At 37.0% G+C, this 26,594-nt stretch overlaps 1 protein-coding gene across 1 annotated transcript; it reads left to right on the top strand.

Moving 5' to 3' along the window:
* The first annotated feature begins 6,662 nt into the window (after window positions 1–6,662).
* LOC306668728 (splicing regulatory glutamine/lysine-rich protein 1-like) lies at window positions 6,663–9,832 on the top strand. The gene is given in 4 exon segments (XM_079152431.1): window positions 6,663–7,333; window positions 7,336–7,572; window positions 7,574–7,691; window positions 7,694–9,832. Coding segments are annotated over 4 exon segments (1,344 nt in total). The 5' UTR covers window positions 6,663–6,676; the 3' UTR covers window positions 8,026–9,832.
* The last annotated feature ends 16,762 nt before the right edge of the window (window positions 9,833–26,594 follow it).

Below are 26,594 nucleotides of genomic sequence, written 5' to 3' on the forward strand. Positions count from 1 at the left end.
GAATAGATTGTTCATTCCTTTGGTTCTTTCTCTAAGCTTTCCTCAATCTCAATAATTCTTAAATTTGGCCTTTTCATGATATCCCATAGTTCTTGTAGATTCTGTTCATGATTTCTTACCATCTTCTCTCTTTTGTCACCTTTGTTTTCAAGGTTAAATATTTTGTCTTCAATGTCTGAGGTTCTGTCTTCCAGGTGTTCTATCGTATTTGATATGCTTTCTATGGAGATCTTAATTCGGTTTATTGTTTACTTCATTTCAAGGATTTCTGTTTGTTTGTTTTTTTTTCAATATCTCTAACTCTTTATTAAAATGATCTTTTGCTTCCTGTATTTTCTCTTTTAACCATCATTTGGTGCAATCATTCAATGTCTGCATTTTCTCCCTTCATCTCATCATTCAGTGCCTGCATTTGCTCTTGCATCTCATCGTTTGCTTCTCTGATCATTTTAATTATGTACATTCTGAACTCCTTTTCTGTCATTTCTTCTGCCATGCTGTCATTGGGTTTTATTGATGTAACATCTAGATTTGTTTGGAACATTTTCTTCCCTTGTTTTCTCATATTGTTCAGGTATCAGTGGACCGCTGAGATATTGCAGATTTCCTCTATTGACTTATAATGTCATTGAAGATTCCTAGTATATCCCCTCTTAGCCTTCAATAGGCTGAAGTCTTGGAGGAAGTTGATAGTGCAGTGCTCCACAAGGAAGCTGCCTCTCTAGGGGTGGTGGCCTTCAGGTGGGGTATATTCCCTGCTAGTGGGCAGAAGTGCCTCCACTTGTTGACCAATGGTCATCCAAAGGGGAACTAGGCTGCGGACTGAGGCAAGGCCTGTTTGGGCCTGTGTCTCTGGTTTTATCATCCTGGTGGGAAAACATCACCCGGCAGGGAAGACTCACCCGGTGGGGAGGTCTTGCTGGTCAGTTCCCCTCCTAGAGGTTCCCCTCAATCTTCAACTACCTCCTGGGCTGGGCTGCCTTCCTCCACAACATTCCCAGGGGCCCGGGCCCGGACCTACCTCCTGGGCCTGGGAGCCTCACCCTTCACAGATGAGTCTCCTTAGGCTGCCTCTCCTCAGAGAATCTGCCCACAGTCCTGGAACCTTCACTCCGCCCCAAGCGTGTCTCTGTGCGGCTCTTCCACCAAGAAGCATCCTAGGTCCTGGGACCCTGCTCTGCACCTAATCTCCTGGCTATGTGGCCCCTCCTCTGAGCAGCCACTTGGAGACCTGTACAATCGCTCCAAGTCCCAGTTACCCGTCGCACACCTCTTCCTCCAGAGATCCGCCCAGTGTTCCAGAGCGGTCACTAGGAATCCAAGCAACTCACTGTATGCCTCCTCCTACTGCCAACCGCCCGTAGCCCTGGGCAGTCACTCCGAGTCCACGTGACCCGCCCCATTCCTCCTCCTCCTCTGGGTAGCCTCCTGGGTGTTCAGGAGGGGTCGCTCTGAGTCCAAGCAATCCGCTGCATGCCTCCTCCTCTGAGCAGCCATCCGGAGCTCTGATGCAGTCACTTCGAGTCCAAGCGACCCACCACACTCCTCCTCCAGGCAGCCCCCCGGTGTTCAGTAGTGGTCACTTTGAGTCCAAACAACTCACCACTCGCCTCCTCTGAGCAGCTGCCTGGAGCTCTGATGCAGTCACTCTGAATTCAAGTGACCTGCCGCGCTCCTCCTCCCCTCCTCCTCCTCCTCCTCCTCCTCCTCCTCTGGGCAGGCCCCGGTGTTCAAGAGTGGTTGCTCTGAGTCCAAACAGCTCTCCACACAGCTCCTCCTCTGGGCAGCCACCCAGAGCCCCAGTGGTTGCTCCGAGTCCAAGCACTGTGCTGAATGGCCTCCTCTACGATGCTCCCAGTTGTCTGAGTTCACTGCTCCAGAGGGGGAAGGAGTATCTCGCTGGGCAGCTCTACTTCACAAAGTTCCCTGAGTTCCGGGACTACCACCCCATCCGGGACACCTCCCCAACAGGAGAGACTCACCTTTTGAGTCTCTCAATATCTCCACTTTTGAATCCTGAGTCCTGGAGCAACATGAAATGCAGCCACCCTCTAGTCCGCCATCTTGAAACCCCCCTAAGAATTTTTTTTATTTCCTCCCTGATTTCTTCTGCTATCCATTTGTCAATAGCATATTATTTATTCTTTAGTTGTTGAAATAGCTTCTAATTTTTATTTTATCTTTGATTTCTAATTTCATTCCATTTGATCTGACGGAATGCAGAGTTGTATCTCTATTTGTGTGTGTGTTTTTTTTTTTTGCTTAGAGTTGTTTTGTGGCATAACGTATGGTCTGTTTTAGAGAAGGATCCATGTGTTGCTCAGAAGAAAGTGCATTCACTCACTGATGGATGAAATATTCTATATATATCTGTTCCGTCTAAATCATTGATTGCATTGTTTAGTTCTATATAGTTTCTTTGTTTAGTTTTTGTTTGGAAGATCTATTCAGTGGTGAGAGAGGTGTGTTAAAGTAACCCAGTATTATTGGATTGTATTCTATTTGATTCTTGAAATTCAGAATGTTTTGTTTCATATATGTAGATGTTGTATTGTTTGGGGGCATAAATATTATGCTTGTTATGTCTTGTTGATGTATGATTCCCTTAAGCAGAATGAAATGTCCTTCTTTATCCCTTCTGTCTTTGCCTTGAAGTCCATTTTATCTGATATGAGGATGGAAACCCCTGCTTGTTTACACACTCCATGTGAGTGATATGTTTTTTTCCCAAGCTTTCACCTTCAGTGTGTGAATGTTTTTTCCTATGGGATGATTCTCTTGAAGATAGCATATTGTTGGGTCTCTTTTTAAACATAATCTGACAGTCTATGAAGTTTGATTGCTGAGTTTAGGCCATTAACATTTAGGGTTATTATTGAGATAAATTTTGTATTCTAAGTCATTTTGGTTTATTTTTGTTTTGTAACTTGACTTGGTTTCTTTTTTGACTGGCTTTCCTTTAGTGTAGTTCCCCCTGATTTTCTTTCTTTTTTTTTTTTTTTTTTTTTCATTTCCTCCTCATGAACTATTTTGCTGATAATGTTCTGTAGTGCAGGCTTTCTAATTGTGAATTCTTTTACTTTTGTTTATCATGGAAGGTTTTTAGTTCATCATCAAACCTGAAGCTTAATTTTGCTGGATATAAGATTCTTGGTTGGCATCCATTTTCTTTCAGAGCTTGGTATATATTGTTCCAACACCTCCTTGCTCTCAGAGTCTGGGTTGATAAATCTGCTGAGATCAGAATTGGTTTCTCTCCCTTTGTAATCTGATACTTTTTTCTTACAGCCTTTAAAATTCTATCCTTATTCTATATGCTAGACACTTAATTATAATGTGCCTTGGTGTGGCTTTATTTTAATTTTGCACGTCTGGGGTCCTATAAACCTCTTGTATTTGATTTTCTATTTCATTCTTGGGAAATTTTCTGATATTATTTCATTGAAAAGATTATGCATTCCTTTGGTTTTTATCTCCGTGCCTTCATCTATCCTAATAAATCTTAAATTTGCTCTTTTCCTATTATCATAATTCTTGGAAGTTCTATTCATAGTTTCTTACCATCTTCACTGTGTGTTCAACTCTATTTTCAAGATTATATATTTTGTCTTCATTGCCTGAGATTCTGTCTTCCAAGTGATCTAGTCAGTTGGTGATGCTTTCTATTGAATTTTTAGTTTGGTTTATTGTTTCTTTCATTTTAAGGATTTCTGGGGTTTTTTTCTTTCTTTAAGAATCTCTCTCTCTCTCTCTCTCTTAATTGAAGTGATCTCTTGCTACCTATATTTGTTCTCTTACACTATCCTTTATTTTGCAGATTAATTTATGTACATTCTGAACTCCTTCTCTGACATTTCTTCTACTGTGTTGTCAATGGATTCTATTATTGTAACCTACTGGTTTGTTTGGGGCACTTTCTTCCCTTGTTTTTTCATATTGCTCATGTGTCCTCCCATCTATCAGTGCAGATCCGAGTATTACTGCTTATACCCAATAGACTTATAGTGCCCCTGCAGGTTTCCAATACCTCACCTTTAAGGGTGAGATCAATATTAACAGCACCCAAAGCAAACAATATGCAGCCTTAAACCAAATACTTCTTATTAAGACATTTACTGTTTTGTCACAATAAACAGAAATGATGTGTTCAAATGTTGTCTACAACATAAACAGTTGGTTTGCAAAAGTGGCCACAGTTTCTAATGATAGACAAAGAGAGAACAGGAGTGGTATAGGATGTGATGTTTATCAGGTAGGGAAGAAGACAGAAGTATTTAGATCATAGGAAGAATGAAAGAGGAATCAGTAGAAGTTTGCTGTTAGCAGGAGAAAAGAGAGAAAGGTAATCTAGGGAAACAGATAAGTGAGAGGAAAACATAGACAGGGTTTTAAAAAAGGAATAAATGAAATAAAAGTAAAATAAGGAAAAAAAAAATTTTTAAAGTGAAAAAATATATTATTCAGACATCCCTGTCCTCAATAGCCTAATGCATGAAAAGTACTTGTTTTTAAAAATGGTGTAGGTGTGAGAGCAGGAAAAGAGGGAAAAAAATCTCAAAGGAAAATTGAACAATTGTTTCTGTTAGAGTTCAATAGTTTTTCTGCTTCCTTTCTCATTCAATAGGTGGAGTTGTCTGGAGTTTGCTGGTATCTCCCCCTTAGAGAGGTGAGGTTAATAGGATGGGAGGGTTAGTCTTAGAGGTAGAACTCTCGGAAGCAGAGCATAGCAACTGCCAGTCCCTGTTGGAAGACAGCACCCCAGGAATTTCTTTTGGGGTTCACTCATGTGATGTATAAGCCTGATCTTAGCCCCTTATGTTGATCGCAGACCTCAAAATTCCTGGTCTCTAATTTATTCTCTAAACTGTATCACTCACACACCCAGTTCTTTTGATTTCCAATCAGGCACCTCTCTCTCCCAAGGTCCTGAGAGCTGAACCCCAGGACCTGTCCACCTGTCATGGAGATCTGTTCTGTATTAGGTGTATCAGGACCAGGCATTGAGAGCTGCATGCCAGCCATATAGCTGCAAGCTATGGGCCAGGTTGGTGGCTAGGGGTGGGTGGGGAGATGGGGGATTGAGAACATGGAGAACCCTATTGATTGCCAAACTGGTGGGATGGTGGATGCTGGATTCAGGAGGGATTTTGGGCTGGTGTCAGGTCCTAGCAAGTGCCAGCTCAATTTAGCCCTGGAAACTCAGTGGGTGCCAGGCTGGTTGGTCGGGCAAACTGAGAGCAAGATGCCCTCACACATTCTTCTAATCTGCTGACCCCATGCAAGTCTGTTTCCTGCCTCTGCCTCAAAATGGTGGCTATAAGCACACCTAGCAGGGAGACCACAGGTGTAATTTAGCCTGCAGGTACCTTGCTGTTGGTCTTCCAGACCCTGGCTGGTGTCCCTAGATGGCGGCAGCTATGGGGTCAAACCTGTAGGTACCTTGATGTTTGACTTCCAGGCCCTGGCCTGTGTCCCTAGATGGAGGCTGCTGCAACTCAAGATGGCAACGATGAGAGTAGAAGTAAACTACAATGGCAGGGGAATTGAATTGTCCCAAGATGGAGGTGGCCACTTTCAGAAATGGGGCAATGAGGGTGGGCCATGTGGTAATGGTGGGTGGCCACGTTTGGAGGTGCAGCACTGTGGCCAGTGGCGCTGAGGCAAGCAACTGCCTCCAGGCCTTGTCCAGTGTCCCAAGGTAAAGGCTACCACATTGAGGTGGCTATGCCAGTGGCTACGGTGTCTCAAAATGGTAGCAGCCACATTGGGAAATGAGGCAGAGGTGACAGGTGGCTCAGTGATGGTGGGCAGCTGTGTTGGTAGATGGAGAACCTGCAGCATGGTAGGTCTGTGCAGCACAGTAGGTCTCAAATATCTTAATATTCACAACCGGTATGTGCAGTGTTTTTATTTATTGGTGGTACTATCATTTAAGGCTTTTAAAAAGGAACATATAACAATTGGCAAGAAAATCTAACAAAAAATGGGTCACCATGCTATACATTAGATCCCCAAATTTATTCATGTTATAACCAATATACCCCATTTTGCCTATGTGTTCCCCCACACTTCTCTCAACAACCACCATTCTACTCTCTGTTTAGACCCATTTTCTGTGGTCCTGAGGAATGAACCCAGAACCTTGTGCATGCTAGCCAACTGCTCTACCACTGAGCCACATCCTCAGCCCTACTCTCTGCTTCAGTGCACTATATTTTTTAGATTCTACATCTACATGAGATCATAATGTTTTGTCTTTCTGTTTCTGGCTTACTTCAGTTAACACATGGTCCTCCAGGTTCATTCATGCGGATACAAATTTGTCATGATTTCTTTTTTATGGCTGGATCATATTCCCTTGTGAGTGTGTGTGTGTGTGTGTGTGTGTGTGTGTGTGTGTGTATAATTTTTTAAACCATTCGTCCATCAACAGAAACTTACATTGATTTGATATTTTGACTATTATGAGTAATGTCACAATGAGGCTGTGGATGTAATTATGTCTTTGAGATATTAATTTCAGTTCCTTTGATTATATAGCCAGAGGGAGAATTTCAGAATCCACAATTAAACTATGCAGGGTATAGATGGTGAGCAAGTGCTATGTTAAAAGTGCACTAGACCCCAATATTGCAACACTTGGAGAGATACCACAGCCACCACTTACGGGAAATGTATGAAAATTGATGAAATTAGGAGAACAGTCTATGTTGGAAATTTGAATTCCCAGACAACAACAGCTGATCAACTACTTGAATTTTTTAAACAAGTTGGAGAAGTGAAGTTTGTGCGAATGGCAGGTGATGAGACTCAGCCAACTCAGTTTGCTTTTGTGGAATTTGCAGACCAAAATTCTGTACCAAGGGCCCTTGCTTTTAATGGAGTTATGTTTGGAGACAGGCCACTGAAAATAAATCACTCCAACAATGCAATAGTAAACCCCCCTGAGATGACACCTCAGGCTGCAGCTAAGGAGTTAGAAGAAGTAATGAAGCGAGTACGAGAGGCTCAGTCATTTATCTCAGCAGCTATTGAACCAGAGTCTGGAAAGAGCAATGAAAGAAAAGGCGGTCGATCTCGTTCCCACACTCGCTCAAAGTCCAGGTCTAGCTCAAAATCCCATTCTAGAAGGAAAAGATCACAGTCAAAACACAGGAGTAGATCCCATAATAGATCGCGTTCAAGACAGAAAGAGAGACGTAGATCTAAGAGCCCACATAAAAAACGCTCTAAATCAAGGGAGAGATGGAAGTCAAGGAGTCGTTCACGTTCTCGGGACAAGAGGAAAGATACTCGAGAAAAGATCAAGGAAAAGGAAAGAGTAAAAGAGAAAGAGAAAAGGAAAGGGGAAAAGAGAGAGAAAGGGAAAAGGAACGTGAAAAAGAAAAGGAACGGGGCAAAAACAAAGATCGGGATAAAGAACGAGAAAAGGACAAAGAAAAGGAAAAAGAGAGAGAGCGAGAAAAAGAGCATGAAAAGGAGCGAGACAAAGAGAAGGAAAAGGACCAGGACAAAGAGAAAGAACGAGAAAAGGACAGATCCAAAGAATTAGATGAAAAGAGAAAGAAGGATAAAAAAATCTCGAACACCACCCAGAAGTTACAATGCTTCAAGAAGGTCTCGGAGTTCCAGCAGGGAAAGGCGTAGGAGGAGGAGCAGGAGTTCTTCCAGATCACCAAGAACGTCAAAAACATAAAAAGGAAGTCTTCTAGGTCTCCATCACCTAGGAGCAGAAATAAGAAAGATAAAAAGAGAGAAAAAGAAAGGGACCACATCGGTGAAAGAAGAGACAGAGAGCGTTCAACCTCCACAAGAAAAAGTTCTAATGATAGAGATGGAAAGGAGAAGCTGGAGAAGAATAGTACTTCAGTTAAAGAGAAGGAGCACAATAAAGAGCCAAATTCAAGTGTGGTTAAAGAAGTAGATGATAAGGACGTACCAAGGACTGAGGAAAACAAAGTACAGCAAAATGGGAATTGTCAACCAAATGAAGAAAACATCTCTACCAAAACAGAAGCAGTATAGGACCGTCTTATGCACCTCTAAACTCAATGGTAAAATAAAATCCAAAGCTTTTAATTCTAAACAAGATGTAAACAGGAAAGAAATCTAGCCGAGTATGAAGTTAGAGGCTAACAGCTTTTCTAATTGTTAGGTGATGTTATGGACATCTTGTTACTGAGTAAGAAAATAAAGCATGGACATCATGAAAATACCAGATGTTACCCAAACCCCTCATCTTATAAAAACTGTGTTTCCATGGTGGCTAACACACGTCATGTGATTTGTTAGTGTTTGCCAAGAACCATTGCAAATAAATTAAACATCATTGATCCAAATTTGTACTTTCCCTAAAGACTGGAGGTAAACATTGGAGGCTCTTAAAAAAAAAAAAAAAAAAAAAAAAAAAGCTAGTTATTGAATTTTGTATTGTTTTACTTTAAAAAAAAATTCATTATATACAGTTTGATGATGTGCTTGAAATTGGTGCAAATATATACACACCCTTGTTAAGTGCAAAGTATGTAAGAAGTTTTAACATTTACTTCACAGGATTCACAGGATTTACAGTGATTGTGTTAAATTCTCACTCTTGTGTTTTCTTTTGCTCACTGTTTAGGACAACAGTTTTTCTTTAAAATAGTTTTACAGATTAAAATTGCTTAAATAAGTGGATTAAGAAACAACTGACAATGCATGCTACTGTTCTCTTTCAAAAGGAAAAGCAACTGTGTTGAATACTAATAATAATGTATTAGTATTCAGTGTTTAGAATCATTGGGTCTACCCACAAAGTAAGCATTTCTTTTTGAACTTTCTTGACATTTCCAAGTTTACTATGAATAATATTGCAGTGTGACTTGTCAGCTGTAGATGGCAAAGATGCCCTCATAAAAAGGAAATTGGGTTTTCAAAATGGGCTATGAGAGCACAAGCTGAAGCTTTAGTGCCTTCTACAAAGTGGTATACTGTTTTCTAGAATTTTATATGTGCTTGTCATTCTCAATTCATATGGAATCTAGATATTCACACCCATAGAGAAGTGTGCAAGTGGTATGTCAGAAGAGCTTACTTAGTTCACCTCATATGAGAAGGAATGTTTTCAAGACTGACTTCCAAGTTTAAAACAACTGCAGTTTTGGGACCATCAGTTTTATACTGTGATAACTAAAAATGAAACATGCTCTATTTTCCTCAAATCAAACCTTTCAGTTGACTACATTGGATGGCCTTAATTACCTCTCAATCATTTTCCCATAAACAATGTGCAGAAATTATACTTAAAAGGAGGGCAAGGAGTATTTGGGAGGTTATTTGTTTTGTTTTTAAGACTGTTTACTTGAGTTTAAGATATTGGTCATCCATCATTCACTTTTTGCAGAAAGTATGCAAGTAGTAAAATGACAACATTGCTAATTTTTCCCCAAAAAACTTTAACTTGTAGTTTCTGAACTCTTTTCATTATTGTTATATTTCCAAAAGTACTTTTAATTAGCATTTTATTAAAAATCAAGTATAATTATTTTAATGCAATCTAATACAATCAAATTACTCAGTTGCCTTACCTCATGGGATAAGTTACTTTTATAGATTTAAAAAGTTAAGTAGCATATTAGTTACTTGGTTTCAACTTGAGTTTTTTTAAATGTTAATACTGTTGAAACTTAAGTATTTGGTGGAGAATGGAAAGAGTTGTTCTTTTTGCAAGTTATGAAGCCTGGTTTGATTATGAAGCTGCTTAATCATCTTCATGTGTTCAGAATTACTGTGTTTTTTTGTTTTTTTTTTTTTCCTTTTTGGTCACTGTGTACATTAAAATTTTGGAAAATGCTTTACTATGTAAAGTATAGGTGGTCATTTTAATCATTCAACCACATAAGGTTGGCTGGTAAACAGCTTATTCTGATACAAGAATGCTTGGGTGTATATGGAAAGATTGTGAAGGAGTGTGTGTCTTGCATCAACAGCTGTCTTATTTATGATATGTAAGTAGAATAGAGCAAATGTTGTTTGAATCTGTTATTTTTAGTACCATTTCTCTAATAAAGCTAAGTATTTGAGAGGGAAAAAAAAAGTGCATAATAGCAAATACAGTATTTCCACCAGGAGTTCGGTCAAAAAATACCATCATTGTTTAGCTCAGTTTCAGGTGATGAATTAGGAACCATCTACCATAAAATATCTTGAATACAGCAAGTGATGCTAGAATCTTATAAATTCCATCTAGAATCCTATAAATGATCAAGTTTATATAAAGAAAGACTAATTTTAAAAGAGTTAATTTCAGCAAAATAGTATAGCAAAATGTAATAATGTGGACCAGGGCAAGTTAGATCCAATTTCATAGGTCAGGTTGATTCTATAATGGTTTGCATAGAGGAATACAGAGTATATGATGTTAAAGATAATGTGGTTTAAACATTTTACCTTTAAAGAATGTGCTCCCACATATTATCAATAATTTTGCAAATAATGTGAAAGACAGCACAAGTCAGATATAAAATCTAAATACCATAGGAATCATACGAATTTGCTCAGTGACAAATGTAGCAAGTCGTAGAAACCAAAATACAACCTCTATCCCCTATTTCCCACTTAATTACTTTAACTCCATTATATCACACTATCTCTCATAAGCATGTGTTTCCCCTGCCACATCAGATAATTTTTTTAACTTGCAAAATGCTTTTGCTGAGAGGGCTCTTGTGAAATTATAGAAATAATAATCATAAAATATTTAAGCTTCATGAAAACCAGAAATGTGGTTTATAAATATTACATGGTAGGTGACTAGACATATAAAATAGTTATGCTTTACGCTTCTAGCAATGAGTAACCACATTTTAAAAAATCAGGTCTTTTGTGGTTCCACTTATTTTGTAAATCCTGGACTTGGCAGTGTCCTCTCTTAATGTTTTTGGCTTTTTTTTTTTTTTTTCCTGCCATTTGCATCCTTTTAACCAGAAAGTGTCTTACGGTATTTGGGCATTAACAAATGCAGGAGATGATATTCTTTTTTTTAAAAAAAGTTGTATTAATTGGGGACCATAAGAAAAAAAAAAAACAGTGAGAGTGAATGTCATGAGGATATTTTAAGTCCAAAAGAAGAACTGGCTTGGTTGATTGTTGGGAATAGTCTGTCCATAAGGAAGAGTGGTTCCTAATGAGGATGGATGTATCACCTAAGTGTATACGAAACGGCAGCAGCAAAGAAGAAATTGTGATGCATGTAGAGAGCCTTTCCTTTGAACGATGCCTGTTATAAGCTGCGTTTGAAGCCAGTAGAAAGCATTCTCCTATGTATTGTTCAATAAGTAAAATGGCAAGATGGAAACAAATATCACCCAGCGATAAGAGGCTAGAAATGGTCAGTTCTTTTGTTTTCCAAACAAAAGAATTTTCCACTGTCCAAATGTCTGACTGACACCGAGTCTTTTACTCAGTTTAGAATTTGTTGCAGTTTCACAGACAAGATAAACTGATGCAGAACAAGAAAATTATTTTATAGGAGTATAAAAGAAAATTATGAGTTGAGTGTATTAATAATTAGTAATTTCAGGTCAGATTTTTGAAAACAAGGTAGATAAAACAAAAAACATGTTAAAAGCTTACTTTCCAACTGCCTGCTAGAGATATATAAATAATTGTATATTTGTTTTGTACTCCAGCTATTTTAAATAAAATTTTCATGTAAATATATAGAGAACATTTGTTCTCAAAATAAGGATGTGTTTAATAAATTTCAGAAATAAAATAATTACAGAAGACACAAACAGTTTTGACCATCAAATTATAATGAAAGAAAAGAAATTCTGTTTCATTTCCAAGTAACAATAATACCATCTTATGATTGTATGGTACATTTTGTCTGAGAGCTCAAAAGGCCAACTGCATGCAAGCTATAACAGGATTTTATCATTAAAATTAATGACATTTCTGGTGGCGAAAATTCAGAAATGATAAATAGCACCTTATTTTTGCAGTGTTGGCACAATACAGGTACTGAGAAAAATTTAGAAATTTGTGGCTTTATATTTTCAGATCCATAAATAGATAAAGAGAATCAACTAGAGATTCCTATAAATTTTACACGAATTTTTCAGAAGTCAAGTTTAAATCCTGCATGTGAAAAAAATATGTCAAATACAAAAGGTTCATCTTCAATTGAAAGCACTCATTTGAGACCAATGTAGTCTTGGCTTGAATTTGGAAATCTATGAGATGGCACTCAATAAATTTCTTGAAATATAAAAGACAAAAAATATTGCATTGTAGTCTAAAATTGTGACATATTTCATCTGCTTCATAATACATTGATACAAAACAGTCAACTCAAAATTATGCTTTGGTCCCAATCAATGTTTTATCTGTGATCACTAGACTCCCAATTATTCTATCTCTTCTTATCCTCCAGAAAGAGACAGTGATATATTATTAGCAAAGATGAAAAGACAAATGATAATAAGGGCTATGTGCTTCCTGCAGATGTCACTTACTGGTGGTACTTAGCATTGATTACACTATAATTTTAGATGACATTTTAAAATATATAAACATGTTGAAAAGACATTTTATATAACAACTACTTCTCAGACTATCAGAATAAGAATAAAGCTTAGGAAGGATCTAATCCTGTCCCTAATCTTACAGCTAAGAAAACTGGAGCACAGAAAAATTATAGTAACTTTGCCTTAGGTTATATAGTATAAATTGCTAGTTAGGGCTAATTCAACAATCCAGGTTCACTGTCTCTCTTTACTTACTTTGTTTTCAACTATTGATTTAAGGGTAAATTAAGATTTATTATTTGCCTACTTGTGTATATAAAAAAGTTGCATTGGGGGCAATGAAACTTTCAGCAGAGAACTGGTAATGTCAATACTATTTATTAAAGGATTGATTTAATTAGGTTAATAAGTACTATACTAAAACTACATTAATAGTGACCTGAAGAATTATAACTGAACTCTATTGAGAAATCTGTACCCCTTCCCTCATTCCTGTAATCAGTAGCTATTAAGTTCAAACTAAGGGCCAGGAGACATTATATAGATTAAGGGTAAACAGACTAAAAAAAAAAAAAATTATGCAAATTACATTTTTAAAACAACATGACACAATTATGCTAGTTAGTGATAGGTACTTCACAGAAAAAAAAGATCATTTGTAACAAGAACAAGCTAGGCTTTTGTTTAAATAGTGATCAGAAAAAGCCTAATTCAGAAGTCAGAATTTCAGCCAAGGTCTGAAGTCAGTGAATGAAGAAGCCATAAGGAAAACCAGTCCAGGTAGCAGGAAGAGCAAGTGCCAAGATCCTCAAGGCAGAGAACATTCAGTCAGTTTAAGAAACAGCAAAAGGTTCAGAGCAGTGGAATATGAGAGGAGGTTACTAATGGAGGTCAAAGAAAGGGAAGGACAAAGTCAAGATGGTAGGGCCCTGAGGTCATGAAGATCTCTTGGATCTCTAAAATCTTTGAGCAGATCTTTCTTTCATTTTAGCAAGATTATTGTGATTGTCATGTAGAAGATCTACTTGGCTAGCACAAGAAGAGAAGGAGAATAAGAACCGTTTGCAAAAAGGCAAGCAAGAGTTGATGCTGACATTGAAAGTTGTTATCCCAAAACTCAGTAACCTGAAGAATTTATTCTCCACTCTTTAACAGATTCAACCAGGAAACAGATGGAGCACTCAAGTGGAGTAATTTGAGGCCTAGAGATATAGCTCAATGATAGAGCTCCTGCTACTTGTGTGAGGTACTTGGGTTTGATTCCCACCACAGATGGAAGGAAGGAAGGAAGGAAAGAAAGAAGGAAGGAAGGAAGGAAGGAAGGAAGGAAGGAAGGAAGGAAGGAAGGAAGGAAGGAAGGAAGGAAGGAGGGAGGGAGGGAGGGAGGGAGGGAGGGAGGGAGGGAGGGAGGGAGGAAGGAAGGGACAAATGGCATGATCTGAGAATATTTTATTAAAGGGATTGTTTTCAAGAGTAGTCCAAGTTCTGAGACATGAACAATAAAGAAGTAATAGCTGGGAAAAGGTTCTACACCTGAGTTTGAAAAGACAAGGTGTACAGAGATCAAAGGAGGTTAAAGTCAGGGCCCTAACATCCTGACTTTGTCTTTCTCTTACTTCTTCAACCTCCATTAGTAACTTTCTCTCACACCTATTCCCCCAATGCTATCACTGGAACCTGGCAAGGATAACTCACCATAGGAAAGTGCCTCCTATGGCAAGTTATAGCCTTTTCCTAAAGGAACAAGTTATAGCCTTTTCCTAAAGGAACATGACCAGCTGACCACAAGTTGGACAGAGAAAACCAGTACAACAAATATTCCTATATCACTTTCCTTCCTTCCTCTCATCTCCTTTTGGTACTGCCTGTTGAACAAATCCAACCAGAAACTGGGAGCAAAGAAGTGCTTGGTTGTGACCCATATGGGTTAGAATCTTGGAGACAAGCTGGACCAAGAGGAAACTGGCGTATAAGCAGAAATTAACAATGAATTGGCTTACCTCACCCCAGCTTACTCATGTACACACTAAATTGTTAAGAATTTACTGTATCTAGATTAGAGAGGACACCTCCATGCCAAAATTTGAAATACACATTTTTCGGGTATGCCTCATGAATAAGACTATGTCATTGAAATTGTTAATTTGTTCTTTTACTTGGGTAATGATGTCTAAAGTTTATATATTAAGGGATTTATTTTTAATGAAATTCTCCTATTCAATATGTCAGTTTAAAATGATGTATGTTTACTCATCCTTACACTGTGAAATCAGACATTTAGGAATTATTATTAGGAATTGTTGAATATTTGTTGGGAATCTGGGAGATTTTCCAAAGATAAAAACATATTTTATTCATTCAAAGTTCTGCTAGTCTTCTCTACCATCTTCCCTCTTATCTTGATCTTCATGGTACCATCAGTCATAACAGAAATTTTAAATGTAGGTAAATCAACCCATTTCTCAAGGTTGGGTAATTTATCATGTTTATTTCTATGTATAGAATAATTCAGAGTAAACTCAGAACCTGTTGGCTCAGGACAATACTCAAACATAGAAAATAGCAACACTGTTATAAATGTTTTCACATATAAGAACTCAATTGATAAAAGTCACTTGTTTGGTGGAGGCAGGGAGATTTCTGGATGTTGTGAAAATAGATGTGGTTACCAGTCAAAAACAAAAAAAAAAAAAAGATTTGCAAGTCCAATACAAGTTCAAATGAATTTAATTACTCAGAAACTACCTCCTTTCCCTATGACTCAGTGTAGAAGAGTATAAAAAATTTTATTGGAGAGAAGGGCAATTTTCACAGTCTGTGTTTCCTAGTGAATTTCCAGGTATATTAAGCTCCAATTAAACTAAGCTGTGTAATAGGGATGGATAACTTCTCTGACTGATAACTCACTGGAAAGAATTCAGTTTCTTCCCATGTTGTAATCAAAAAGCACTCTCCAAACCAAGAAATATTTCTTTGATATACTTGTTTTTGCTTCTAATAAACACATACATTCCAGGTTCTATGGTGATGCATGATTATTATTAGTTCCTTAAGGTAGTCCCAAAATTGTATTTAATCTGTAATTTATTTGAATTATACCATTAAAATAATTATAGTTGCTTACATTTCTCTGGGAAAATGCATTACCAATTCCCAGAGGGGATTAAGGAAATTGATAGTAGTTCTGGGCTGGTGGAGTAGAAAGAATATGTGCTATAAAATCAGATGATTATTTTATAGATACTTAGGTATATTTACTGTGAGGTTCTGAACACTTTTCCAATGTTAACTAACTTGCTCCACATAACAACCCTAATAAGGAATTATTATTATCGTTCTTATTCAAATTTCATGGATAGGTTTTAAATAAGTTGCCAAAATTCTTATTCTTGAAAGTGACACAGTGAGCATTTGAAATCAGTCCTTATTCATAAGATGGGTAACGCACATTCTACCTGAGAAAATTGTGAGGATTTAACAAGGAATTTAAGTGTTCTCAGGCTGGTGTGTCTGACACAGAGCCAAAATCCAGTAATCTGCTATTAGCTATTTTTTTTTTAATTGATGCCAATGATGTCAATGGCCTCTCCCTCCAGTTGTCTTACATTTATCAAAGATCACACTGTAGTTTCATCCAAACTTATGAAAAAGGAAGAGATTCTTGCTCATCAGGTGACCCAAAACCAATAACTGGAAAAGTCGTTCATTTCCCTCTCCAGATTCTCCAAGGCTGATAGGATAGAGCTTTCACATTCTTCTCCCATTTGAGCTTCGGCTTTTCCTCTCCCCTAGGGTTGAGAAAGCAAAAGCAGTTCCCCCCGTACTTGAAGCAGACAACTCTCAGAAATTTATAAACAGCATCAGGAGTAATGATCATTACATCCAAGATCACAAAAATCTCACATATTTGTCACTCAGAGACTCCAAAGAGCTTAGAAATCTGTAAATTCAATGCAATGAGATGGAATGTTAGAATAATTTAAACAGTCCAAACATCCAATAGTGTCTGAATGAAGGTACTAAATATGCTGTAAGAACAATAACAGTATGCATAAGAAAGTCTTACTTCTTATTCAGATGAATCAAGCCATCAGCTTTCTTATCATCAGCAAATCAATTAATCAAATTCTTTGTTTTCTTATAACACAGGTCATGATGCCTTCCCTGTTCTGCTCTGGGGTCAATGGAGGGTTCATGAAGACTATTATCTATTGTCCCTATGTTCTTTCTACTCCCATTCTTGAAAAACTTTAACTTTTCAGGACTCTTTCTTAAAATTAAAAAAATAAAGTTTAAAAAATAAAAATCAGCCCTCCCTTACTCTGTCCATTTCCTTCTTTAAAAATCACCCAGTTTCTCTCCCATTCATTGTCAAATTATTTCAAGGCCTATCTGTAGTTGCTGCCTGTTTCCTTATGCATCCTTTACTTATTGACATGTTTCCTTATACATCTTTGACACATTTCCTCCCACGCCATTGACATCACATGCTCAACTGCTACCTCATTCTATCTTCCACTGCTCTCTTCACAAAATCTGTTTTCATTAAGGTCACTAATGACTTCCAAATCCCAGGTCTGGTGGAGATTTTCAGTCATTCATTGGTAGCAGTCAATGTAATTGAACACTTCTTATAATACAGTTTTTCTTTTGTAAATAATGCTTCCAAACTCAGTTCTAGTCCACGCCTCCTTTTTCTCATTCTAATATTCTTCAGAGATGATATTATCCAATCCTCTGTCTTTAATTTCCTTCTACATTCTTGTGCTATATCCTGGGTCCCAGTGACACTACTCCTGACACTAATGCCCTGCTGTTAATGAATCCTGATGTGGATGACAATTACAACCTGTGGCCTGGTTCCTGCTTCATCAGGTTGGTGGCATTGGCTCCTGTTCTGGCACATGCAGTGTATTCATTCAGTGTCTGTAAGGCAAAAGGCTCCCATTCTTTCTTCTTCTCAGTGGGGTGCCTTTACCCATCTGGATAGCTTGAGGTGAAGAGGCAACATCCCAACTATTTTCTTCAACCTTTTCTAATATAAAAGGAAAACTAGAAAACTAGGATTCTCTTTGTCCTTTCCTGTTAATGTCAGTGCCTTACACACCACCTGGGAGGAAATGTGTTGCGCTGGCATTTCCTCTCAGCAAACCTTGAAAATTTTCTGTTATGTTCCTTGAAAAGTGAGAAACAAACACTTGTTCTGAAACCCCTTAAAAATAACTTGTTGTTTCTATGTTTGAACTATAATGGTGTTGTTTTAGTCAGCTTTTTCACTACCGTGACCAAAAGAACTGACAAGAACAAGTGGAAGAAGAAAAGCTTATTTTGGGGCTCACAGTTTTAGAGGTCTCAGTCCACAGAAGTTTAGCTCTTTTCCTCAGGGCTCAAGGTAAGGCAGAATATCATAGCAGACAGGTTTGGTGAAAGAAAGTAGCTGAGGACATTACCAGGCAGGAGAGGGGAGGAGGAGTATGAGCTCTGCTCAACAAAGAGAAAATATATTCCCCAAAGGCACACCCCAAATTATCTACCTCCTCCAGCCACACCTGACCAGCCTATGGTCACCACTCAGTTAATTTCTATTAGGGGATTAATTCTCTGATTGAGTTATGACTTTCATAACCCAATCATTTCACCTCTAAATCTTCTTGCATTGTTTCACACATAACTTTGGGGGGACAACTCACATCTAAACTGTAACATCAATTGAACAGGAAAGAAAAGAACACTAAGAGGAAAGTTTTCCCCTCACATTCTGCCTAGCCAACTTTCCTTTGGCAATGGGGTGATTACTTTCTCTCACTCTCCTCAGCTTCAAATCAGCAAATCTGACCTTCCACTTTCTTCCCCTAGCCCACACATTTTTTCACTGGTGCATTATAGCTGTACATATTGATATGCTTTGTTGTTACACATTCATACATGTACACAATACAACAATATAATTTGGCTGATATCACTCCCCATCATTTCCCAACTCCCTCCCAACCTCTGACCCTTTAATCCCTTTTCTCTACTAATCTCCCTTTTATTTTAGGAGAGCCACCCTTACTTTTCTTTTCCTGTTTTCTCTGTAGCCTTCACATATTAGAAAAAACATAAGACACTTAACCTTCTGATTTTGACTAATTTAGCTTAACATGATGGTCTCTGGTTCTGTCCATTTTCCTGAAAATGCCATAATTTCACTTTTATTTGTGGCTAAATAAATCTCTATTGTGTATAATATGCCATATTTTCTTTATCTATTCATCACCGATGGATACCTAGGCTGGTTTCATAGGTTGGCTATTGTAAACTGTGCTGCCACAAACATGGGTATGCACATATCACTGTAGTAAGATGACTTTAATCCTTTAGAGTAAGTACCAAGAAGCAGTATAGCTGGGTCATATGGTGATTGCATGCCTAGTCTTTTGAGGAGCCTCCATACTGATTTCCATAGCAGTTGAACTAATGTACAGTTCCACCAACAGTGTAAAAGTATTCCTTTTTCTCCATATTCCCTCATTTATTATTATTTGTATCCTTGATGACTGTCATTTTGACTGGTATGAGATGAAATATCAGTATAGTTTTGATTTCCTTTTCTCTGATGGCTAATGATATTGAAAATTTTTCATGTATTTGTTGGCCATTTGTATTTCTTTCTTTTCTTTTTTTTTTTTTTTTTTGAGAAGTGTCTGTTGTTTAGCTCATTGGCCCATTTATTAGTTGGGTTACTAGATTTTGGTGTGTAAGGTTTTTTAAGATCTTTGAGACCAAAATAATAAAAAGAAAACAAATAATTATTATTGTTATTATTATTAGATCTGTTTCAAATAAGTGTCATCCTTATGGTACTCACTTCCACTTTCCTAAGGACATACTGCATGGTCACAATCTCATCTCTTCTCTTGCTTTGGCCCTATTTCTCCCACATTCTAATTACAAGCAGATCTTTCCTTCTCTTGTTTCCTGAGAAGTACTATGTCATACCATGGCTCAGGTTATCCTTGCCTTGCATACCATACTCTTCAGTTTTCCTGAACCAACGGATAGATAAAAGGCTACTTGGTACTTGGGGGCACTCCTTTCCAAGTTTGTCTGTCCGCTTCTGCCAAGTGTAGCTCAGTGAGAAAGTTTTTGTATCTGGTTCACCACTCTTTGTCTTCCCAGGAGTTCTTCAGTACCTCTTTGTGGATTAAAAAGCAGTTACATGAAATAATAGAGCAAATGTGTTTTTCCCTCTGTTGAAGTATTACATGGCTTAAAATGACCCAGAATGTTGACCAGCTACCGTAGGCTCCAATTCTGCCCACTTGGCACCTCAGACTGTGTAGAAGAATCTGAAAGAGAATGTGGACAATGCTCTCTGTGACATAAAAGGATAACAGAGCAGATATATTTTGCATGAATTTATTAAATTCCCAAAGATAATTTAATTTTAATGACTTCAGTGGCAGAACTTTGAGGTATGACATGATATGATTTTTGATTAGGTATTTCTGTGGGATTCTGAAAGTTGTGTTAAAGTTCACCGAAAGTTTGGAAATGTCATTTTCTAAAATGAAAATTGAGTGTCTGTGGTCATGTTTATTTGCCAAAGGCATGGTTGGTGATATAAAAATATGATCTATTTCAGCTTACTATGGGGCCTCTTAATAAATGCTCTGACTTGTACTGTGATTCCAGCCACTTGAGATGAGCTTTTCAGATTAAACATTTTTTCCCCTGATTCAAGTTCAATTTTTACTTATCTTTACAAGTTTCTACAAATTTATGTCTACCAGTCAGGGCAAATAGAGGGAAGAGGATAAAAACACCTTTTTTTGCTATGCAAATTTGCATTTTGATTTCTATGATATTAAAATTTTTCCGAGGCTGCTTAAGATAGGGTAAGCATCCACTCAGAGGTAAGGCCTGGAGTGAAAATGGAACAGCTGGGGGTATCCAGTTTAATTTCTCTGAAAGTATTCATTGGAGGAAGAAAGAAATCAAGCAAAATAAAATTAGAAGTTTGATATATCAAACAATTCTAAAAATTGTTCAAAACAATTCTTTCATGCCAAAGTGCAAATTAAAAAAACATTTGTCACCAGTAATCTAAATATCAATGGACTGCTTGGGGAACTAACAGATTTATGAACTATGACTGTGGACTATAGCTTCCACAAGGAGTGAAATGATATGTTAATTAATTAATCCATTCATTCGTTCAAATATTATTTGCCAAGAATGTGATATAGGACAAGCATTGGAGTTTATGTAAGAAACTGACAAATTAGTGAAATTCAGAATAAGAATGTAGCACATGAATAAACAAGATACTAAATGATTATGGAAGGTTCTAGAGGAGAAATAAGCAGATGTTTAGATAGAGAAAACACATATTCAAAGATAGGCAATCTACCCCAGATAGGATGGTCATGGAACATCCCTCTCAGGGTGTGACTCACTGGAGACCTGAAGAATAAGATGTTCTGTGAGAAAGTCATCCAGGCAACTGTGAGTTATATACAAAGGATCTATACTTGAACTAATTCCTTGTCTCTAAGGAAGAACAGTGCAAATGAAAAAAAAAAAAAAAGCCTGTGGGAAGATGATAGGTGGAAATGAAGAGCCTAATCAAATCAAGTAGTGCCTTGTAGACCATGGCAAGTTTCAATTTTACTCTAGCATGTCCAAAAGTGATTGAGAGGTTTTAAAAAAGAAACTGAGGTGAACTGAATGGTCTTTCAAAATGATCAATATTGGAGAAAAATTAGTAAGAAGAACTGGGAAAATATTCACACTATTTAGAAGGCTCTTGTGACAATCACACAGGCTAGAGATGATTGGATCTTGAACTAGAAAGTGACAGGAAATGATTTTCTTTGTTAAAGAACAAAGATATTGATATCAGTCCAATATCATTTCTAGAGTAATATGCATTTTAGAGGTAGATCTGTAAAGAAATTTTTAATTAATTAAATATAGTTTTGAGAGAAAGAGAGGACTTGAGGATAATTCTTGACTTGAGAAAGTGATGGTGCCGTTGTAAAAATGGCTAATTGCTGGGGAGTGGAGATGTACATCAGATGGTCTAGTTGTTTGGTTGTTTTTCTTTCACTCTTTTTTTCCAATACAGGATTTTAGTTGTTTCTGCAAAGCACCACAAATGAATTCCAGGAATCAGAGTATCTTGTGGTTTCGGTAGTTGAACAACTCTTAGATCTTACTGACCAAACTCCAAACAAACTCTTCCTTTTTCAGACACACAAAATGTCAGAGATCAATTTTTTCCTGCTATCCTCGTTGTTTAACTTCTATGACTTAATGAATAAAAACTGCTGAATATGATACAAGTTGAATGTAATTTTATTTAAGAATTAACTAATTTTTCAAGACCTAAGATATTGAACAAGCAATGTTTGGACTCATCTAAACCCATTTCACTGAGCAATTTTGAATTTCAACAAAAGACCCACCTTCAATCATGACGGTAGTGAGAAAGGAAACATATACAGATATCATCTTGTAATGGAAGCCCAGTGTGACCCCTGGACCATTCTGTCCATTACCATGAATGGTGTAGACAGTAGCCAGTTCCTTCCTATTTCCCCAAATTTCTTTTTCTTTTTTTTTTTTTTTTTCGGTGGTGCTGCCTTATGAGTACAAAGCAAGCACTCTACAACTGAGCTATATCCCCAGCCCCTATCTCCACTATTTTTCAACCCAGATCTTTTCTTTTCGAGGAGACCAAGTTCTAGATTGATGTGACTGAGGTCTCTCCAGAGTTTCTAAAGGCCCCTTCAAAACTGCTGAATTCCTTCAGTGTGATGTCAACATTTTCTGGAATGTTGACAAGCTGACTGCTGTGAATGGGCTTCATTCTCATAGTAGACGTGGCAAAAAGTCACATTTGAACATGTTATTCTTGAATTCCTCTAAGGAAGATGCCAAAATAGTTAAATGCATGTGAATGAAGCTTAGAAGATACCTAGACTGAAGATATAAGTTTAGAAATCATTAGCTTATAGGTAAATATTACTGATAGTCATGGGATTATATAAGATCTTCTAAGTACTTGCAAGAACAGAGGTAAACCACCTATGTGGACAGAACCTAAAAAGTCTTTTGAAGCTAAAACCTGTAAGTTGAAACCATTTTTTCTAAAGAAATCATTACAGAGGGGTGAGCAACACTAACTTTAGATTTTGTCTATTCCTGAAATTCATCCCTTTTAGTTTTACAAATCCTTCATCATTGTTCAAAGAAGTCACTTTATTTCTATCATTTTTATTTGATATTTTCAAAGAATGAATTAAAATGTTAATGCAAATGATTTGAGTTATTTGTATGAAAATTTCATTGGTATACTTACTGAATTTAAAAATGACAAAAAGTTAGGTAATGTTTCTGCAAAGTATGGCTAAAATATTGAATTACAGAGAAGCAGCTTCCATAGAAACTCAGTAGATCTTAGGGTGATTAGCTGTTATAAAAGAAATGAAATTAGTGTAAATAAAGTTAAATACTATAGTTGAACATTTTTTTTCAAGTAGAAGATGTATGATACTTAATATATAAAATTGTTTTATATTTTTAATAAATGGACATTTTAAAAATAAAACCAAACTTCAACTAACTGTAATATAGATACTTAAAATCCAAATTTTAGCTATGTGATAATCTGAATCAGACTTTTAGTGTTATCTGGTCACCTAACAAGAATGTGACTATTGAGTCTTATTGTATATGTCATTTGTCAAATTATATAATATAGATACACAAAGGGAGTTTTCTTTTTTCACACTGAGATTCTCTTGACATTAAACATGGTAGAAAATTATTTTAATGACTGCACAATGGTCCATTTGCTGAAAGTTCTGAGCTATTACTTACCTCACTATTATCCTCTTGTTGAATATTTAGAATATTCTCATTTATGGTTTTGCTATTACATGTTGTCATGAATGTTAGCCCAAGATATTGCACAGAAATTCTACTGCATTACCCTAGTCTATTGTCCATTGTCTTAAGAGATGTTTGTTTACTCTCCTCAACTATGTTCACTCTATCTTGTATCAACAAGGCAGGACCTCTTTTCCCTCATCCTGCCATTGCTTCTTCCTATGCTAGAAAGAAGGAGGGAGGGAGGGAGGGAGGAAGGAAGGAAGGAAGGAAGGAAGGAAGGAAGGAAGGAAGGAAGGAAGGAAGGAAGGAAGGAAGGAAGGAAGGAAGAGAGGGAGGAAGAGAGGGAGGGGAAAAAAGAAGCAATTAGATAAGAATATCCCCAGCTGCTGAACCCCTATCTATTCACTGGTTTGTGTATTGTCTATATATTTTGATTGAAAAGTCTGTGTTTCCAATGAAGGACATCCTTTCCACTTGAGCACTTGCTCAAATATGTTGTTTCGAAAGCACTTTTTTTTTCTTTCTCATGGTGTCTTCATTCATTTTCTGTTTCTAAAACAAAATATCTGAGATCAAGTTATTTATAAGTAACAAGTTTGGCCTCATGTTTCTGGAGGCTGAGAAGTTGAAGATCACAGTGCTGGCACTTGCTCAACATTTGGTGAGGGATTTCATACTGCACTGTGACGTGCTGGGAGGCATTTCATGGCAAGGCAGAGCAACAGTGCTATCTCAGTTCTTTCTTCCTCTTTCATAAAACTACTAATGCCTCCATGGGGGCTCCAGTTTCATGTCCTCATCAAATCCTAACTACATCCCAAAGTCCCCACCTCCAAGAGCATTAACATGTGAACTGGGGATTACACTTCCAACACATGAACTTTGGGCGGACATATCCAAGCAGTGCTATTTGACTAAATTATCTTAATAGCATATAAGCACCCTATTTCTCCCATCTTTAACAAAAATGGAGAAAACCTTTAATATCACATCCTTCTGCTATTTCCTCTGTTTCCTTTGGAGGAAAACTTCCAGGGAGTTTTCTTTATGAGGGTTTCTTCAGTGCCTTTCTTTCCATTCTCTCTTGAATCCAACCAATCAGAATTTCACTTTAGATCCCACCAAAATATCCATCAAGGTCAGCAGTGATCTCCACTTTTTTCAAAGACACTGATAAATTCTTTATCTTAATCTTACCTTTAAAAAGCAGCAATTAACTTGACAGCTGATGACTTTCTATTTTGAGACATCAGGGATTTGTATCTTGCTCCCCTTCCTATATCACTAGTTGCTGCCTTTTTTTTTTTTTTTGGCTAGTTTTACTTTTACCATTTATGCCTGACCTTCAGTACCTGGAAAACCCAGGTCACAGTTCTAAACTACTTAGATACTTAGAACCTCTTCCTTCTATAACATCCCCCCTGTAATCTCATCCATGGTTTTAAATACATCAACATGTTTCATATCTCCAAATTTGTATCAACAATCTATACCTCTCTACTGAAATCAAAGATCACATGTGCAACTACCTATTAGAGATAGCTGTTGGCATATGTAAGGAATCTCAAAGATTGAACTCACAAACTGTATTTCCAAATCTCCAAATATACTTTTCTACAATTGCTCTCAAATATGTAAATGGCAAATTTGTTGTTCCTATTGCTCAAACTCAAGGAAAAAAAAAAGGTCACTCATGATTATTACCTTTCTTTTGTACATTCCTCTGTCATCATGTTCTTTTGACCCTAGTTTCAAAACATATGCAGTCTCTGAATATTTCTCATCAGCTCCACTATTCCTACCCTAATATAAGTCATCATTGTTTCTCAGGTGAATTATCGCAATGAACTTTTAAGCTAAGGGGTGTACAAACATTTTTCTGTAAAGGGTCAGATAGTACGTTTTTGGGGTAATGTATGTCAGCCATAGGTCCTTGTTGGAAGAACTTAGTTAGCTCTTATGTGTGTGAAAACAGGCAACACTATGCTACTGAATGAACATTTCTATGTTCCAATAAAATTTCATTTACAGAGAAAATAGTTGTCCAAATTTGAGCTTCAAATGGTAGTTTGCCAGCACCTACTATAGTTTGTCTTTCTGATTCTTTTCTTCCTTTTCAAGTATATATTCTCAGCACACAAATCACAGTGATTCTTTTGAAATGAAAATCATAGAACACAATGCCTCTATTCAGAACTTCCTGGGCTCCCCATTTTAGTCACAGTAAAACTGAAAATCTTTACTAGGTCACACAGAGATTCAAAAGAATATTTTTCCCCCATTTTGCTCCCTGTGATCCAGCCACAATGATCTTTTTGTCATTGTGGTTTTTTGTTGTTGTTATTGTTGGTTTTTGTTTGCTCATTTGTTTCTGCTACATGCATGAGGGCATTGGTCCTATCTATACTGAGAACTTAGTAGGATACATGTAACTAAATACAGAGCTCTCTTCCCATTTCTTCTTGGTTCCCTAATCAAATGTCACATTTTCAGTGAGAGCTTTCCTCCCTGAGAAGCTATCGTCAAACTCATCTCATTATACTTTATCCTCTTTTTCTGCTTTAGTTTTTCTTCATGGAAATTTTCATCACATCTGTTGACATGCTAAAAAGTTATTTTCTAAATTTGTTTGTCCCCTCCTTAAAATGTATCCAATTAGGATATTAGAATATATTTGAGGACAATTTTAATTTAATTATTCCTTACTTTCACTCTGGAGTTCAGACAAGTTTGTGATATATTGGTGGAGAATCAATAAATATTTGACTGAATAAAATATCAATGAACATGAGAAGGGTAAGAGATGGTCTTTGGTACAGATACATAGAGACTAAGAATTTCATTAATAAGTTTAACATAATTTAGCAAATTTTATCTCTAAAAAATTTGTTGCATGAAATTTTGACACTCTTTTCCCTTTGTCTCCAAAATGAATTGACTTTATTTAAACTATCTTCCATACCCAGCATATCCACAGATATATGTCCAGTCATACTGATTTCGTATTTTCTTATATGATGCCCACAAATGGAACAGGCAGGTCAATTAATTTACTCATTTCCCTTAGGGTCAGAGAACTTAGTCTTATTTCTGTAAAACCTGATGATTAGTTCTCATTGTTTGCAATTCTCCCTGGCCATCATGCTGTTCCCCAGGTTTTATGTAACTTCTAACACCCAGTTCCCCAGGTATGAGAAAAGCAAA

The sequence above is a fragment of the Sciurus vulgaris genome (genome assembly GCF_902686455.1).
Source record: "Sciurus vulgaris genome assembly, chromosome: 8".
Taxonomy (NCBI): domain Eukaryota; kingdom Metazoa; phylum Chordata; class Mammalia; order Rodentia; family Sciuridae; genus Sciurus; species Sciurus vulgaris.